The sequence below is a fragment of the Phocoena sinus genome, chromosome 5, assembly GCF_008692025.1.
Source record: "Phocoena sinus isolate mPhoSin1 chromosome 5, mPhoSin1.pri, whole genome shotgun sequence".
In the NCBI taxonomy this organism is placed as follows: domain Eukaryota; kingdom Metazoa; phylum Chordata; class Mammalia; order Artiodactyla; family Phocoenidae; genus Phocoena; species Phocoena sinus.
In genome coordinates, this window is record NC_045767.1 from 20,715,932 (window position 1) to 20,733,889 (window position 17,958).

Genomic DNA, 17,958 nt, shown 5'->3' on the forward strand with positions numbered 1-17,958 from the left:
AAAACCCAGAGCTGGTCAAGGGCGGGTCCGCACGCGGCTGCGCGGGGCGCACGGTGCGGGCGGGTCGCTTCGGCTCCCCGGCCTCCGGGTTCGAAGCTCCGGGGTCAGCCCTGCCCCGGGCTCCACGCCCGGGAGCGGGTCCGAGCCGCTAACTTCGGGCCAATCAGCGCGCGGCGTCCCCGCGCCCGCAGCGTCCCGGCGCCCGCAGCGCCCGGGCCCGCGCCCCCCACGCCCCCGCGCCAGCAATGGCAGCTGCGGCCTCGGCGGCTCCGGGCCGAGCCAGACCCGGGACGAGGAGGGGCTGAGCCGCGGGGGATCCTGGAATCGGCGGGGAGGTGGGGATTCTGGGAGGAAAACTCCATTTCCTCCTTCCCCGCCGGCCTCTCCCCTCCACCCTGGCACCCCAAATTTCCATGTGTCGTCTCCCGGGCGCAGACCGCCGGTGTTAAGCGAGGCGGCGGCCGCGGCTGGAAAAATGCTGGGCATGTACGTGCCGGACAGGTTCTCCCTGAAGTCCTCCCGGGTTCAGGACGGGATGGGGCTCTACACGGCCCGCAGAGTAAGAAAGGTGGGTGACCCGGCGGCGGCCTGCGCGCCTCTGCTCCCGCCGCGCGCCCTGCGCCTCCCAGGCTCGCTCCTCCGCCGGGCCGGGGGCTCCGCGGGCTTCACTCGCGTCGTCCCTCGCCGGGCCGGCCGGGAGCCCCGCGGGGAGGCTAGGGCAGCGGGGGTGGCCTTCGCCCGCCGCGCCTCGCGAGCGGGCAGCGCCACGTAGGTGTCGGCGGGGCGCGCTCTGTAGCCGGCCGGTCCAGAGGCGGAACTGCCGCCGGCCGCCCTGCGGCAAGATGTCTTTCCTCCCCTGCAGGAAGTGAGTCGGGATGGAGCCTCCCTCTTCGGCGGCTCCGGGAGTGGGCAGAGGCACGCGTGGGCGGGTGTCTTCCCAGGCGCGCACGAGCTCCATCGCCGCCTTTCTTCCTATTGGGAATGCCTCACTTTCCCTGTGGGGATTGCGGGGAGCTGCCCAGAGCGCAGCTCAACGCAGGCCTTAGCATGTCATTCAGACACCCCGCAGTTCTTTCCTTCCAAAATGTGTAATGTGAATCCTGGGAGGTGCCAGCTAGATAATGCATGAATCGTTGAACTTTTTTCTCAGCTTTTCTGGATTTTCCTCGGATCTTTCCTTCCAGAGATTTAGAGACACGTGAGTAGGACCAGCACATGGCAGTGGCCCTAAGGGAACGGCCTGGGAATGTTGGATGTTGAAAGCAAAAGCCTAGGAGGAGAGATTACTGGACAGTACCAAGTCTTTGGATTTGATGAGACCTGTGTTATAGCCGTTTCAAAGGATGTGTGAAATCAGAAATCACGGAGGCGGTGGTGAAATGCCCAGGGTTATGAGAGCCAGCGTTTACTGAGCAGATACTAGGGCCCATGCTTGCTGCGTTACCTCTGTTAGTAACTTCACTGGCACAGCACTCCCGTGAGAACAGTCTTAATCCTCTTGTAGGAGAGGAGAAAGCAGAAGTACTTGGAGGTTAAATTTCCTGCTGAGTTAGTGAGTTAGGCTTCAGACCCATCGCTTCTTAGTCCAAAGCTCATGTCCTTCCCAGATCTGTTTCTGCCAGCTTCCCAGCACCCCTCACCCCCACTGTGTAGGGGTGAGGTTTGGGCAGGAGCAGACTTGTTCAGTTAAGGTGGGCTAACAAGAGGTTCACAAGATGCACCGGAGACACCAGGATGTCTTTCATCTGAGTATGAGTCTTTCCCCACCCTCTCACCTAAGGAGCAGGTGAAGAAAGGTGCACAGGTGCTTCAGAAGGCCTTCATTGACAGCAGGGCCTGTAAGTATCTCCCAGGGTAAAACTGGAAACAATAAACCCCGTATTTACTCCTTCAAATGGGAGTTTGGGAGAATGCGCAAAGGAGAAAAGCAGGTGTAAACACTTGATCTGAATAGATGTTTTTGCCAAAAGGGTAAATGTTAAATTCAACGTTCTTTCAAAGCAGAAGTTGAGATTCTGCTTTTAATTTTCTCACAAGCTATGAAAATTCCCAAATGGATTTTTCTTGAAGGTCTCAGGACTAAATATAAGTACTTAAAAGTTAAACACAGTTCTTAAACATTATTTTGTTTTATGTTTTTAATAGTGATATAGTAAAAATGGTACAAATATTAGAATTATTAAATGATCCTTATTTTTTGCCTTATATTATTTAGGTTTTTAGAAACAGCTGGCCAATGTATGTTCTTTTGATATTTTTATTAATTCCAAATTCTTTTTACATGAAATAAGTTACTTGGAAGTTTTAAATTATTTTGGGGTGTAGAATGAACAGCTTCCAAAATCATATATTATTGCATTTTATCATTGCAGTACTTACAGATACTTATCGTTTCCTGGTTTGTGTAACTTCAACACGTAAAACGCGTGGTTTCATCCAGGTCACATCTAGAATGCTTACCTATAGTTCAAGTGAATATGCAGATGTTTGCAATAAATCCAAATGACATACTATTGGTGATATAGGTTAGTGGTGATCACAAGATAATCATAAGGTCATTGATCATTGACAGGTTCATTGATGCCAGAACTGACCTTGAAGTAGGCTTCAGCTCCTTTGCCTTCCAGAAGCTGAGGACAAACCTGAAGCTGATTTTAGCTATTCCAGCAGATTTTAGCTGTACTGTAAAGCTAATATGAATATCATCAGTGCATCCCTTACCAGTTTGCATATAGTTTCTCGATGCTTAAGTAGTTTTGAAGTTACCTTGTACTAGCTTTAACTCTGGCCATTAATCAGAGGGTCTGCGAAAAAGTATTTCAGCAGCTCTATTAAGGAACTTACTTAAAAGTTTTTATGTTCTCTATTCTAAACAAATTTTGGAATGTATCACAGAAGTTTTATCACACTTTTATAACGCGTATGCTTGTATAACAATTCTGTTTTTCAAAAACAGTTGCAATTCATGTCATCTGTTGATTTCAGCGCAGAGCATCTAATCCAGAGCTGTACTGAGGTTGGGGGATTTTGCTAGACCCTCTACCCCCGCTACATTCACCATATTGATTGGGGATTCCCTTACCAATGGGATCCCTAATCCCATTCTAGACCCACCCCTTTTTGTGTGGAGTCTCCTAGAGTGGAGTCCCTGCAACAGAGTCACCTAATTCCCTGGCTCCACCTTAGTCCCACTCGGTGTTTCCTTGGCAGTTGTCCTTTTTTGTAGGCCTGGTGCCGCTGCTGCTTTTTTTTTTTTTTTTTCCTTGTATAAAATCTACAAAATGACAAGAAGAAGAAATGGGAAAGACTTCTTTTTCTTTTCTTGCCATTATGGAAATTTAGAGATTGCACGAAGAGAGGGTCATCTGGTAGATACTTCTGTGTGAGCATTATCCTTGGAGAAAGAATGGATGAGAGTCTGCTGGAAAGCCCTAGAGTAGAAAAAGGAGGCCTGAGTTCATTCACATTTATACGCGTTGCAATTTGCTAAGGGTAAGATAAAAGATAATACAAAATAGTAGATTTAACACTTCAGCATGCCAGACCCTGTTCTAAGTGCTTGCCATGTGTTATCTCATGAGCACAGTTTACTGTTGTAAAAAAGCTGTGGAATTCTGGGTTACTGTGCAGATTAAAATTGTTAGGTACTCAGAGCTGATATAGGAAGTATACGTACGATGAAAAGGTATGTAAACATCTCACTACATTACAGTTTTTTATATCATGACCATATTTTTCATTGCCGGCTTATATGATTAACCAGGGGGTGGTGTGTTTGACATTGTGTTTGAACTCAGAAAGTGGAGAGGTAAACCATAAGATTTCTTTGAGCTCTCAGATTCTGTGATTTTACGGAAAGGGTTAAGGTGGCAGATATACCACTACCACTCTTCGTTTCCTTGAGGTTTGTTGTAGGCTGTTGGTTTTTCTTCCCCTCTGACTTTTAGTCTTTCAGGTGTGGCAGTACCGTGCTAGGCCTTGGGGATACAGACAGGTGCAAAACAGACAAGGTCTTTGTCCACATGGAGCTTGTGTTCTTGTGTGGGGAGAGACGTAGCAAACAGGTAAAGGAAGGGAAGATTTCCAAGACAGTTGCAGCATGTGTTAAGTGAAAGAAAGGAACGGGGTGATGCATTAGAGAGTGAATGGAGGTGGAGCCTCCTGGTGGAGCACTGATGAGGCTCAGGTCTCTTGATACACACCAGCCACAGTGAATTGACCCCACTGGGGTAGCTCAGTTCCTGGCTTCCTTCCCTCTCATCCCTGTGCCTTTTTGCCTTAGGGACTCCTGAGTGGCATCCTGTGCCCTTGAACCCTAGGGCCGTCTCCCCCTACACTTTGCTCTTCTCTTGAACAAATGCAGGTTCCTAGTTCAAACTTGCCAAATACCCTAGGATCTTATCCACAGCTTCTTTTCAGGACACAACTTATTGGCAGCATGGAGGCATTAGTTTCCTATTGCTGATTCCAAACTATCACACAGTTAGTGGCTTAAAACAATACAGATTTGGGCTTCCCTGGTGGTGCAGTGGTTGAGAGTCTGCCTGCCGATGCAGGGGACACGGGTTCGTGCCCCGGTCCGGGAACATCCCACATGCTGCGGAGTGGCTGGGCCCGTGAGCCATGGCCGCTGAGCCTGCGTGTCTGGAGCCTGTGCTCCGCAACGGGAGAGGCCACAGCAGTGAGAGGCCCGCGTACCGAAAAAAAAAAAAAAACAAAAAAACAAAAAACAAAACAAGAAAAAACACCAAAAAAGAAAAACAACAACAATACAGATTTATTATTTTATGGCTCTGGAGAATATAAATCTAAGGTGGGTAGGCAGGGCTGGTTCCTTCAGGAGGCTCTAAAGAGAGTTTAGTTTCTTGGCTTATAGTTTTCTAGAGGCTGCCCACGTTCCCTGGCTCATGACCCCACATCAGTCTGACCTCAGCTTTTGTCATCACATCTCCTTCTCTGACTGCAACCCTCCTGCTTCCTCTTACAAGGTCCCTTGTGATTAGATTGGGTCCACCCAGATAATGCAGAGTAATCTCCCCAGCTCAAGGTCCCTAATGTAATCCCATCTGCAGAGTCCCTTTTACCATGTAAGGTAACATACAGATTCTAGGGGTTAGGATGTAAACGTTTTCCGTGGGCCGTTATACATCCTGCCACAGCTCCAAAGTATAATTCTTGTGTCTGCATTACGTGGAACATTTTACAGTGCATCCTTCCTCACATACTGGTCCCAATAATATGTACGCATTACAGACCTACCACGTTGATGACTCTTCTGCCTTGTTTTCAGTGTTGATTCTAGCAGAGGTCAACAAGGTTGGCATTCATGCAGTAAAGCCTGGGTGAGTGGTTCCCTTATAAAGAGGAAGAGAAAATATGTACGTGAGAAGTACAATAGGAAATAATAGATTCTGATGGTGTTCGGAATGATGGTGTTTAAAAGAACTTCAGAGGGGATCCAGCTTGCACCTTCTCATCTTACAGATGATGACACTGAAGCCCAGAGAAGCTTTGCTGGGAACCTTGCTGCTCACAGCTGTATTGCAAGCTCCTCTTCCTTCCACAGCACCATCTCCCTCTCCTTCACACCAAGGCAGGCACCTTGGTTCTCTTTGAGGGATTTGTAGCAAAGACATTTGATGAGGTAAAATCCCAAGAGAAAAATAACTGAAAGGAGGGTTTGAATCTGAGTTCGTGAAAATACAAGAAGCTAAAAAAATGAGGCAAGTTGTATAGGGTTAGAAAAACATATGGGAAAGAAAAAACCCCCAAAGAAAAGTAAGTAAAAGCATAGAGGAAGAATCACCATGCATAAATTTTAATGCAAGAAGACTAGATTTTGTGGAAGAAGGTGTTTTGTTGATCCACTCAGAAGGTGACTCTCCTGAAGAAATAATGGGTCTTTATGCTCTGGCTAAAATTCTGCCAGTAGATGTTTGTTTACAGTTCCTGGTGGCTGGTGATAGCTAATCTGGAAACATAATCAGAGGGAAAATAATCACCATCGATGCCTGCCATATGTGCTATCTCTTTTCTGTGTTCACACATTTACACTCTACAAGAGTGACTCAGTGCAGCTTTGTATTTCCTGGTGTTATTACAGATTCAGATTTTGTTTTTTGTGTGTGATTATAACAGCTACAGTTAATTCTTTCAACAAATATTTATTGAGCAATTGCAGTTGTTAGGCACTGGGCTAGTTGCTAGTGACAGAACAGTTACTGGATGTGTTACAGTTTGTATTTAAGCCCTACAAGTCTGCGAGGTGGCCGTTGTTGTCCTTGTTTTATAGATGAGGACGCTGTGAAGAAGGTTCTGTCACAAGGGGATTAGTCAGAATTGGAACTCAGATTTTTCCGTACATCCCTTTCACTTAAAAAAGAAAACCAAAAATTATTTTTCAATATACTGATAAAATGTTCCATCCATGCTCATTTCCATGAGTACAGACACATACCTATTCACACACTTTTAAAAAGTTATTTTACAAAAAGGAGAAAAGAGTATCATTCAGCAGTATCTCGTAGAAATCCCTCTAGGTAATCTGCTTTGGCTCTAATTTGTTATTTTTAATAACTGAACATATTCTATGCGGAGGATATGACATTATTTTCATTTCTTTGGGTCTTGTTTTACACAGTTATTAAGTAAATGTTTATTACCAAGATTGGTACCAGCTGTTTGGAATACAGTAGTGAACAAAATAGAAATTCTGGTTCTTGCATAGCTTGCATTTTCGTGAGAGGGGAAGAAAATTAACAAGGAACGATTACAAAAGTCTTATACTGTGTTAAAATGTGATAAGTGCTGTAGAAAAGAAAAAGTAGAGCTGGGTGTTGTTGACTTGGCAGACTGTGTGCGTTTGTGGGAGGATGTTTTCCTACATAGGTGGTTGGTCCAGTTAATCCTCACTTTAAGCATTGACTTAAAGGATGGGAGGAAAGTAGCCAAACATTTCTAGGGCAGGAACATTCTAGGCAGCGGTTAGAGTAAAGGCCATAAGATGGGCGTTTGCCTGTTGTGTTCCAGGAGTAAGGAGGCTGGTGAGCCTGGAATGGACTTATCGAGGGGCCGAGTACTAGGGGAGGAGGTCAGAGAGATAGTGAAGAGAAGGGTACCAGGCCTACATTTCTTAGGGCCTTTGGGGGCATTGTGAAGCCATTGGCTTTACTTTGAGTGAAATGGGGAGCCACTGCTGGGTTTTGAGCAGAGGAGTTACATGATCGGACTTGAGTTTATCAGGGTCACCCTGATTGCTGTGTGGAGAATAGTTGACCAGAGGGTGAATGTGTAAACTGGGAGACTTATTAGGATTCTTTTGCAGTAATCCACGTGAGAGGTGATGGTGTCTTAGACCAAGATAATGGCAGTGTTGGAAGTGTAGTTTGAAGATAGAATATGCTGATGAGATAAGTGGAAGAAAGGGAAGATGATTCCAAGGGTTTTAGCCTGAGAAATTGGGAGGATTGGTTTGTCAGCCAGCAGCTGAGATAGGGGAAGATTTTGGTGCAACAGGTTTAAATGGGGAAGATCTGCAGTTTGGTTTAAGGCATGTTGATTTTGACAAGTCTGTTAGACAACAGATATCAAAAAGGCAGTGAGATATAGTTGTTATACCGGCAATTCCTCCTTCCCATCCTTTATGCCATCATTTTCATCGATTTTGTGTGTTATAAACCTTACAGTACATTTTTACTATTTGCCCTTTATACTATCAGTTATCTTCTAGAACAATTAAAAAATAAGGCAAATTGTGTTCTTTACCTTTATTTCCATTTCTGGAGCTCTTCATTTCTCTGTTTTGAGTTACATTTCTGTCTGCTATCATATTCTTTGAGCAGTTCTTGTATCACAAGTTTGCTGGCAGTGAATTTTCTCAGCTTTTGTTTTTCTAAAGTATTTTGCTTTATTGTTTGAAAGATATCTTCTCTAGGTTGACAGGTTTTTTTTTTTTTTCTCATTACATTGAAGATATCACTTGTTCTTTTTTTTTAGTTTACAAAGTTTCTGACAAGAAGTCTGCTGTAAGTTACATTCTTCACGCATAATCTTTTTTCCTCTACTTTCAAGGTTTTTCTCGTTTTCTTTGCATTTTAACAGTTTGAATATGATGTCTTTAAAATTTTTTTTTAAACTTGCTTTTTAATTTTATATGTGGTTTGATGTCTTTTATCATTTTTGGAAAATCCTTAGCCATTTTCTCCTCAAATATTACTTCTGGCATAAGCTTTCTCTCTTCTGGGACTCCAATTACATGTATGTTAGACCAGTTGATGTGATATTGTCTCACAGCTCTTACATTCTTTATTCTGCTTTCTTTCTCTTTTTTTTCTTTTCCCACTTTGTGTTTGTTTAGGTAATTTCTGTTGCCTTCAAGTTTACTGCTGCTTTTCTCAGCTGTGTTAAGTTACCTGGTGAGTCTGTCAAAGGAATTCATTTTTGAAACCATGATTTTTATATCTAGCATTTTCACTGGATTCTCTCTTATAGGTTCCATGTCTTAGCTGATATTTCCCCTATGTTCTTGCATGTTATCTGCCTTTTCTAGTACATTCTTTAACAAATTAACCATAGTTATTGTTAAAGTCCTTGTCTGATAGTTCTAATGTCTGTGTCATTTCTGCATCTGATTCTGCTGATTGCTCTGTTTCTTGAGAATTTGCTGTTTTTTCCCTTGTTTCCTTGTATGTTTTTATTTTTGTACTTTTGACTGAATGCCAGTGTCAGGCGTGAAACAATCAGAGTGCGGTAAATAGTATTTATGTTTGGAAATATGCACGTGTTTTATTTTGTCATCCTGTTTAGTGTGGGAGTTTGGGTCAACCTAGTTAGGAGATAAGGTGGGTTTGCATTATGTTGTTGTTTTTGTTACTTTCAGTGCCCCCCAGGCTTCAGATTCTTCTAGAGTTGCCTTGTGATTAGGGTGGTGGCTGGGGTGCTCCAGGTTTTTCTCAGTGTCTCTGTTCTACTCTCAGCTTTCTCCTGTCCCTGAGTGCCTGCATCATAGTGGGATTCTCTCACCAAGTTGCCACGCTCTTGTCCTTCCCCCACAGTAGACCGCTGTGTTATTTGAGGTCTGTGTTCTCTCTGTTCTCTGTCTTGGTCCAGCTTCACTCTTATCTGGGGTTTATCAGCCTGAGCTCTGGGAGTTGAGTTTCCATAGCAGTCCTAACCTCTCTTTCCCGTAGGAGCCAAACTTGTGTCTTGTATCAGTGATGGGTTTTTTTGTGGGAGAGTGTTTCCTGTCCCTCACCCGATGGTAAGAATCCTTTGAGGTTGTGGTATAAATTCCTGAGCCCGTACTGCTTCCTTCAGCAGCAGTTGATCTTTATTTGTATCCTGGAGATGACAGAGTTTGCTACGTTCTTGTAGTAGCTAAAGGCTTCTCCTAGTATGAGAGAAAGATAAGGGCAGGAGGTATGGGGTGTTGTGCATTCTTGCAGCAGCTGCTGTTCTCCTTCTGCACCACTGAAGGAGTCTCTCTGTCCTTTCTGTCCCCCAATCTTTCTCATATGGGGAGGCGCTTGGAAAAGAGTCTGTAAGTGTGTGTGAGCTCCCCTTGGGTCTGGGACTTCCGGTGGTTCTATACAGTCAAGCTGTCTCACATGCATTCTTTAGCAAACTATTAAAATGTTAACTGATTTCTTACTCGCTTGTATGGTGGCCAGCAGCTCCTCCTTCTGTGATCCGCCATAGGTAAGCCAGTGCACTCTTCAAGAAAAGTTATGATTTTATAGTTTATCAGACGTTCTTATTATTAGGGTAGGAGTGATAGTCTTTCTAAATCTTTGATGGATATTGAACTTTGAAAGTTTTAAGATTAATGGCATTTTCTGTATATTTTTATTTATTATTTTTTATTACTTAACCTATCTGTCCAATTTTGAAAGGTATTTTATAATCTCCCTCTCTAGTTCTTCTTGCGTTTTTAAGATTTCTATGCTACTGGTTTTCTCACTGTTCCATGTTCTTCATAAATATGCTTTATATCATTACATAACATTATGCTTTATTCTGTTTAGTGCATTCAGCTGTTAATTTAACCTTGTGTGGTACACTATTGCCTTTCTTTTCTTTGCTTTTATCTGTATATCTTTGTCTACTCATTTTAATTTACTGTTTATCATTTTGTTTTATCTTTTTGTAATCATGTTAGCTAGGTTATATTTCATAATGCAGTATTATAATCTCATTTAATAAGAGAATTTAGCCTTTTCATATGTAGTGTAATGACTGATATAATTGATTTTTATTCTTGTCATCTTTACACTCATTACTTATTTTATATTGTTATAACTTATTTTGAATTTTCCTTATTTTTGCTGTCTGTTCAAGTCACTGTTCATTCTTTTTCCCCCTCTTGTTAAGTTATTAGTTCTACTCTTCTTTTTCTTTAGTGATTTACTTCTTCTTCCCCTCTTTCATAATCAGATGCACATGATTTTTTTATTTGATAACTAGAGCCTCAACCATTTTCTCCACAAAAAATATGATTTCTTCCACAAGATGTTTATTTCTCTATTAGTTCCCTTTTCTCCTTTCTTCCTGCCACCACTCAGCACTCCCCCCAACCTCTGCCTGCCCTGCAACTTTGGGGATGCTTTTATCTTCCTGCCTTTCTTCCCCCCAGATTCCTAAGTTTTGATGAAATGGTGTGTTACTTAATAGAATTTCTTTTAAAAGTATATCCCTTGTTTCAAGAGTTATTTTTTTATTTTATTATTTTTTTTGCGGTACGCGGTTCTCTCACTGATGTGGCCTCTCCCATTGCGGAGCACAGGCTCTGGATGCGCTGGCTCAGCGGCCATGGCTCACGGGCCCAGCCACTCTACGGTATGTGGCATCTTCCCGGATGGGGGCACGAACCTGTGTCCCCTGCATCGGCAGGCGGACTCTCAGCCACTGCGCCACCAGGGAGGCCCCAAGAGTTGTTATTTAACTTGTATATTCTGCATACCCAGGTGTGTATATACATTAGCTATTCATTTTCTTCTAATTTTTGTCCTTTGTTCTGGTTGATTTGTTTAGTTAGAGACTTTTTATGGTTCTTTTTCTCATTAAATCATGTGGATAATATTCTCTCTGAATCTGTGTATATCATCAAGTAGCTCTCCTTCCCATCTGACTGTAAAGGATTTCCTGACTGGGTAAGTGATTCTCAGGTTGTTGTATTTCTCTTTCAATTTATTCTCTAAAAATATTTAACTAGGAAATTATGTTTTTTTCACTTTTAAAAGGTTTTTTTTTTTGAGAGCTGTACTTGAATCTCCTTACATTCTCGTATGTAATTGACATATTCCAATTAATTAATTAATTAATTTTTTTTTTGCCACACTGCATGGCTTGTGGGATTTTAGTTCCCTGACCAGGGATTGAACCTGGGCCCTTGGCAGTGAAAGCGCAGAGTCCTAACCAATGGACCGCCAGGGAATTCCCGATGTAATTCCTTTTAATTAAAGTACTCTGTCTCCTACAGATGTTCTGTTTTACAGAGTATGGATATTATTTTTCTGCTTGGTCTCCTTCATAGGCAGCTGGGCCCCCTTTTACAGGCAATTTGCCTTGGTTGTTTTATCGAAGCTCAAGACTGGTTATTGAAGAACACTCTGTGGTATCAGTCCTTCCCCGTAGGCAAAGGGGTCTCTGTTGTCATGGGCCTGCAGTGACAGGTAGACTGTCAATTCCCTGTTGGCTTTCTGGTCTGCTTGCACTTTCCTGGGCGGCAAGGATGGGAAGGACTGTGGGCTATGGCCCCAGCCTTCTCTGCCTTTCAGGTTCTTCTCAGGATCCCCTAGTTGACTATCCTCAGCACTCTTCTGCTGTTTTTCAGTTAATTACTCAGCCCACTTTAGAGAATGCCTCACACCAGTTCTGTGCCAGAACCTAAGGCTTCGCTTATACACAGTTACGCATACATGCTAGTAGAAGTCGTTTTGCTCAAGAGAAGCAAGTGGCTTAGAGTTGGGGTTAAAGGAAAAGGTGCTGCATTCAGGTCACCATATTCCAGAATCACTTCTCCTTCACAACTCTCCTGCATTTCCCATTTCATTTTCATATTATAACTGATGAATTTCATAAAGAATAATTCCGCTATATCCTGGGCACTAGTGCATTTCTTTTGCCTGATATTTGCTGTATCAGCTCAGAGTAACAGAGGCTACTGTAGTAACCTGAAGCTTGGGGGTTATGTTCTCTCTGTAACAAGGTGGGCATTTGCTGCTATCAGTTCGGTGGCTCAAAATGTCAGGGTGGAAGTCTTTGCAGTTCTCTCGGCCTCAGAATGGCTCCTTTAGCCCCAGCTATCATGCTTTGATTCCAGGTGAGGAGAAAGAGGAAGTAACCAAGGCATTAGGGTGTACCTCCAGACTTAGCTCTCATTTAAGAGCTTTTGTAGTAAGTTCATACAGTGATTTCTGCTTCCGTGTTGTTAGCTGTCTTCTCTGTCTAAATGGGGAACTGGTAATGTCATTTTTCTACCTGGATACATTAGTACCCGCAACAAGGTCAGCATTCTGGTACTAAGGAGGATGGATATAGGGAAGCAACTTGTCTCTACCTGGGCAGTCTTAGTAGGGAAAGAAGATTGGTTATTTTTCATATTGAACTTTTTGGAAATGTACTTTATTGATGGCCTACTTTTATTGCAAGAGCACACACAAGCATAGTACCTTAGCACTGAAATATGATTATGTTGTAAGTGAGGACGCTAGACTCCTTCTGTGAAAAACATCATTATTTTACATATAAATGATTCAACTGCAGATTGATTCACTTGAATATAACTTATTTCATCTATATGTATATATTTTTTATTTGCTGAACCATGGCAAAGTAAATTATAGATATTTTATGATATATTATGACAATCCATTCCTCCATATTTTAGCATAAGGACATTTTCTTAAGTAGCCATACTGTCATTTTTAACATCCAACAAAAATACTAGTGATTTCCTAATGTCCTTTAATTCCAGCCCATATTCAAATTACTCCACGTGCCTCCAGAACGTTTTTATAGCTGTTTATTTTCGAACCAGGATCCTCAAGGACCACCTATTATACTTGGTTATGTCTATTAAATCTCTCTTTAACAGTTTCCCTGTTTCCATACAGTTTTTAAAAAAATAACAGTGACTTTCTGAAGAGATCAAGCTAATTGTTTGTGGTGTATCTCACAATCTGGATTTATCTGATGGTTTTCCAAGGCACATTATTTAATGTTCCTCTCTACCTTATGTATTTCTTGTCATCTGAAGAGTTAGATAGAGATTATTTTACTTTTTTTTTTTGAAACACACTGACATTGTGTATTAAGCGCTTCTCTCTACCCTCTGGGTACTCTTTATGTTGCAGAAGATAGTACAGTTTTGGCAGTGGGAGACAGGAGGGAACATAGGAAGCCTCCCCCTCCCTCTCTCAATGTGTTTTATCCATGTGCGCTCTTCCTAGGTAGCAGGATCTCCCCAGGCGCTGGGTGCGAGGCAGGACAAGCGGGAAGAGTTCTGTGCATGTTCACTCGCCCTTTGGCCTCTGGAGGTGCCTGGAGAGTTTAGCAAACACTCTTGTCACTTCCCTATGACAGACACTGGGGAATGAAGGGCTAGAATGATTTACTTCATACTGCGTTTTAGCAGAGGGCATATAATATTTGGTTTTTCCCTGAGTAATACCAGCACCGGGTTAACGTAACTTTTCCATTGTAAAGATAATTTGTGCTTAACTGGTGATCTGTGAGCTGATAGTGTATGAATACCTATTTTACTATCAGCCTTTTACCAGATGGTTTTAGCATCCATTGATAATCCTTCCCTGAATCACTTACATTATTAGGGATTTCAAAATGAGGATTTCACTTGAATGTTCCTCCTTTATTTATAAGTTAGCATTCCTCTGTAAAGAAGAGCTGTCCTTCATCGTTTGCTGCTGTCTGCTTATCCCGAAGTAGCGTAATTATTGAAAGATAGGACAAGATGCTTAGTTCTTTCTCTTTATTAATTTTAGTAAACTGTTATGCCAGCAATGAGACATTTAAAAAATTCTATTTTTTTCCTCTCTCTAGCAATCATTGTGGCCTTAAGAATTTGTTAATGTCGGGAGCTTCCTTGGTGGTGCAGTGGTTGAGAGTCCGCCTGCCGATGCAGGGGACGCGGGTTCGTTCCCCGGTCCGGGAAGATCCCACATGCCGCGGAGCGGCTGGGCCCGTGAGCCGTGGCCACTGGGCCTGCGCATCCGGAGCCTGTGCTCCGCAACGGGAGAGGCCACAACAGTGAGAGACCCACACACCGAAAGAAAAAAAAAAAAAAAAAGAATTTGTTAATGTGTTTCAATCAGTTATACTCTTGTTCTCTTTGATCCCCAAATTGTTCTAAATTTGGTCTGTGGAAGCTCTCTCTAATAGGATTTGAGAGCTGGAAGGAATCTTAGAAATCAACTAATCCAAATTTCTCAGTTCTATAGGTGAGGAAACTGAAGCTCACAAGTTTGTGACATCCTAATATGTCACAGATAATTAGTGGCAGAGCCAGGATTAGGATCCAGATCCCTGGAGTGCTCAGGTAGTGCTTTTCCCATTATTCTAAGAGAGAGATCTGCAGTAACTCTTGGTTTCAAATTCCTGCTAATAATATTAATCAAAATGAGAGAAAATGGCCCACATGTTTGCAATCGTACATTTTTTATTAAAAGTTATTGTCTAGTCCAGTGGGTCCCAAATTGAATGGATGTTTATCTGCATTTTTTAGAAACAGCAAAGAAGCGCCACTGTAGGCTCAGCATTGGGCCAGTCTGAGAAGTGAGTTTGACTTGGACATTTGGTATCTACAGGTTGAATTTATCTTACAATTGCATTTTATTGGATCTGCGCAGAATTTTGAAAACTTGAAATTCATTGCCAGTGTAGAATAGTAGTGATTTCACAAACAAATTTTTGAGTTGTCAGCCTCACTAAAATATTTGCAGGTATCTGGCAACATTGGGCTCCCCCTGTGATACAGCAACAGGCAGTTGGAGTTAAAAAGCTTTATAAAAGGGCATGCCCCTCCAACTCACCTCCTGGCCACTCCCTAATGCGTCCTTCCCATGTTTGTTGTCTAATGTTGTGCTGCTTTCCTGCCTCACCTTGTAAGCATTTGAGATAGTGACTCCAGATTGTTAGAAGTGAAGAATTCTTGGAAGGTGTTTTGTAACGTAGTCACAGGTTGAAGGTGATAATAATGATGCTGGCGCACATTAACAGCAAGAAAATGGTCAAGTAGTTTTTCTGCTGCTAGTATGAGATCTTCAGCAGCTAAATCACAAAAAATAAAACCAATGATGATAGGAAGTCAACTAGAAATTTTTGAAATTTTCAAGAAGATAGTTTGAAACGTTAGTTTCCTTCCTACCATTAATTAATGAACCTCACTTTAGGTGTTTAATATGCACATGTATATGTAATTTATATTGTAATGAATCCTATGAAAAATTTTAATTTTTATGGCTCAAAAATGGTCAGATACTGGCAATAGCATATGGTTCATCTAAAAGAAAAAAATTACCCATGGGTGAGTGCCCTAAATCTTCCTTTCATGGGTATGTTACTCGAGCAGGTTTGAAGCCTACGGAGGCAGCAGAGGCTTACTCTTAGGTTAGAAATATCATAGGAAGTGGTTAGTGAACAAAGCAGTGTATACATTAAAACTGTGATGACAAGAAAGTGCTGTTTGTATAGTAGAAATGACAGTGAACAGAGAGAGAAGGGGGTGGGTAGTAGGTGCTGGGATCTTTAGGGGAAGGCCTGAAGTGGGTCAAGTAATTATAAAATCCTCATCAAAAACCAAATATAAATTGTTTTAATTATCTGCAGTGTTTCTTACCACAAGTGTATGGATAACTAAGTGTTGACTATTTATATTGTTGTAATCCTGCAGCCACAGAAACTCAAGTTTATTTGACCATATCATCCCAGTATACTCACTAGTTGTACTTTGAAGGCAATTTTACCAAATCGAGAAAGCCAAATATACTTAGAAATTTATCTCCTCCATCTGTATTTTTATGTCAGTGTTTTTCAAATTGGATTGCAACCCATTGGTGAGTTGTGAAATTAACTTTATTGGTCAAAACTAGTATTTTTTCAAAAGTGAAGTAAAACAGAGTAGACGGTATGGAATGCATTGTACAGAGGAAGGGTAGTAGTATTGTTAAAAATTTACGTGTTAGTTTTATGTGTGTTTCTGTGTACACTTGACCTTTGAACAACATGGGGGTAATTTACATGGGGGTAAATGCACACCCCAATTTACATGGGGATAAATGCACACAGAATTTATAGTTGGCCCTCCACATCTGTGGTTCTTCCACACTGGTGCATTCAACCTTAATTACATATCTTATGTAATTAAGATACCTGCATTTAAGTGGACCCACACAGTTCAAACCATGTTGTCATCTGTATAGATGTGAATATGGTAGGCTGAGATGCAAAATGTATTTCTTGGCTGAGGAAAAAAAAATTGAAAGCCGTATTTATTATAGTTAGAGTTTATGATAGAGTGATTGCTCCCTATTAATGGCAAGGCTTTAAACTCACAGTCCTGATTCTTGTTTTGAATTTTCAAAGCTGTAAGTCCCTTAATAATCTTCCTAGGCCTGCATACAAGCAGGCTTTTTTCCCCAAGCCCAGTGCATTTACTTGGGTTTCCATCCCTTTCTTTTCAGTCCTTTGAGTGCTGCTGAATTGATTGATACAATTTTATATTTCCTCCAAATTTGTACTGCAAAGAGGAACTGACTGGCATGGGTAGATCTCTTGCATTGGAAAGCGTGTACTCAGATGATTTCCTTCTGCAGTAGTCGGTAAAGGCTAAATACATGACAAAGTGGAGTGAAAGTTGGACTATATATGCATTAATACCAAATCCTCAAATATATTACCAAAAACACACCTTAATGTTTGGTCTGTCTTCCAGGTTGCCCGAAATAGCCAAATAGTCTCCCTGTCTCTTTGGTGTACCTGTTTTTGGTTTATTTAGGATTATCGTCTTGATTTCAGGGATCTCTGTAGCATTTTCTGCCTCCAAGTTAACATTAAACAGGTCTTCAAAGCTTTGCCATTACTTGTGGCTTTTCAGAACCTCTTTTCTTTGTCTATAAAATGAGGGGCTAGTTGTAATTCCTGTAAGCTTTAACATTTGACTGTTGCCTGGAGTTGGGTTTTCTGTTGTTCATTAAGTCATTTATATGCCTTGAAACATTGTTTTGGTGGTTATTTTTCCCCCAACAATGTTCATCAAGATACCGTATGCTAACACATATATATGGAACCTAAGAAAAAAAGGTCATGAAGAACCTAGGGGTAAGACGGGAATAAAGACACAGACCTACTAGAGAATGGACTTGAGGATATGGAGAGGGGGAAGGGTAAGCTGGGACAAAGGGAGAGAGTGGCATGGACATATATACACTACCAAACGTAAAATAGATAGCTAATGGGAAGCAACCACATAGCACAGGGAGATCAGCTCGGTGCTTTGTGACCACTTAGAGGGGTGGGATAGGTGGGGTGGGAGGGAGGGAGACACAAGAGGGAGGAGATACGGGAACATGGGTATATGTATAACTGATTCACTTTGTTTTAAAGCAGAAACTAACACACCATTGTAAAGCAATTATACTCTAATAAAGATGTAAAAAAAAAAATTAAAAAAAAAGTTTGTCCACCTCCCAACAAAGAGAAGTGTTCTTCTGTAGAATAGTCACAGGCAGGTTTGGAGGAGGCTCACAAGGGCACGCGTGACCCAGTACCCTCTCTGCACACACGTCTGTGGATCGTCTGCCTGGACAAGCGTGATCCCACCCTCTCTGTCTCTCCAGTCCTGCTTTGGTTGCCTTAGTTGTGAGAACAGTTTTGCTTACCCTTTCACCCTGCCTCACGGGTCCCTCCCTGCCGGGGCCACTCCTGGTGTCTGCCAGCAGCTCT

General features: G+C 42.1%; 1 protein-coding gene across 2 annotated transcripts in view; it reads left to right on the forward strand.

The window, feature by feature from the left end:
- The first annotated feature begins 236 nt into the window (after positions 1–236).
- The window catches only part of PRDM5 (PR/SET domain 5), a 209,615-nt gene continuing 191,893 nt past the window's right edge, over positions 237–17,958 (forward strand). The window contains exon 1 of one of the 2 annotated variants that reach the window (XM_032633777.1): positions 237–568. In XM_032633777.1, the coding sequence (XP_032489668.1) occupies positions 476–568 (93 nt within the window). In that variant the 5' untranslated portion in view covers positions 237–475. The remainder of the gene's footprint in view (positions 569–17,958) is intronic. The other variant, XM_032633779.1, reaches the window with a different exon arrangement.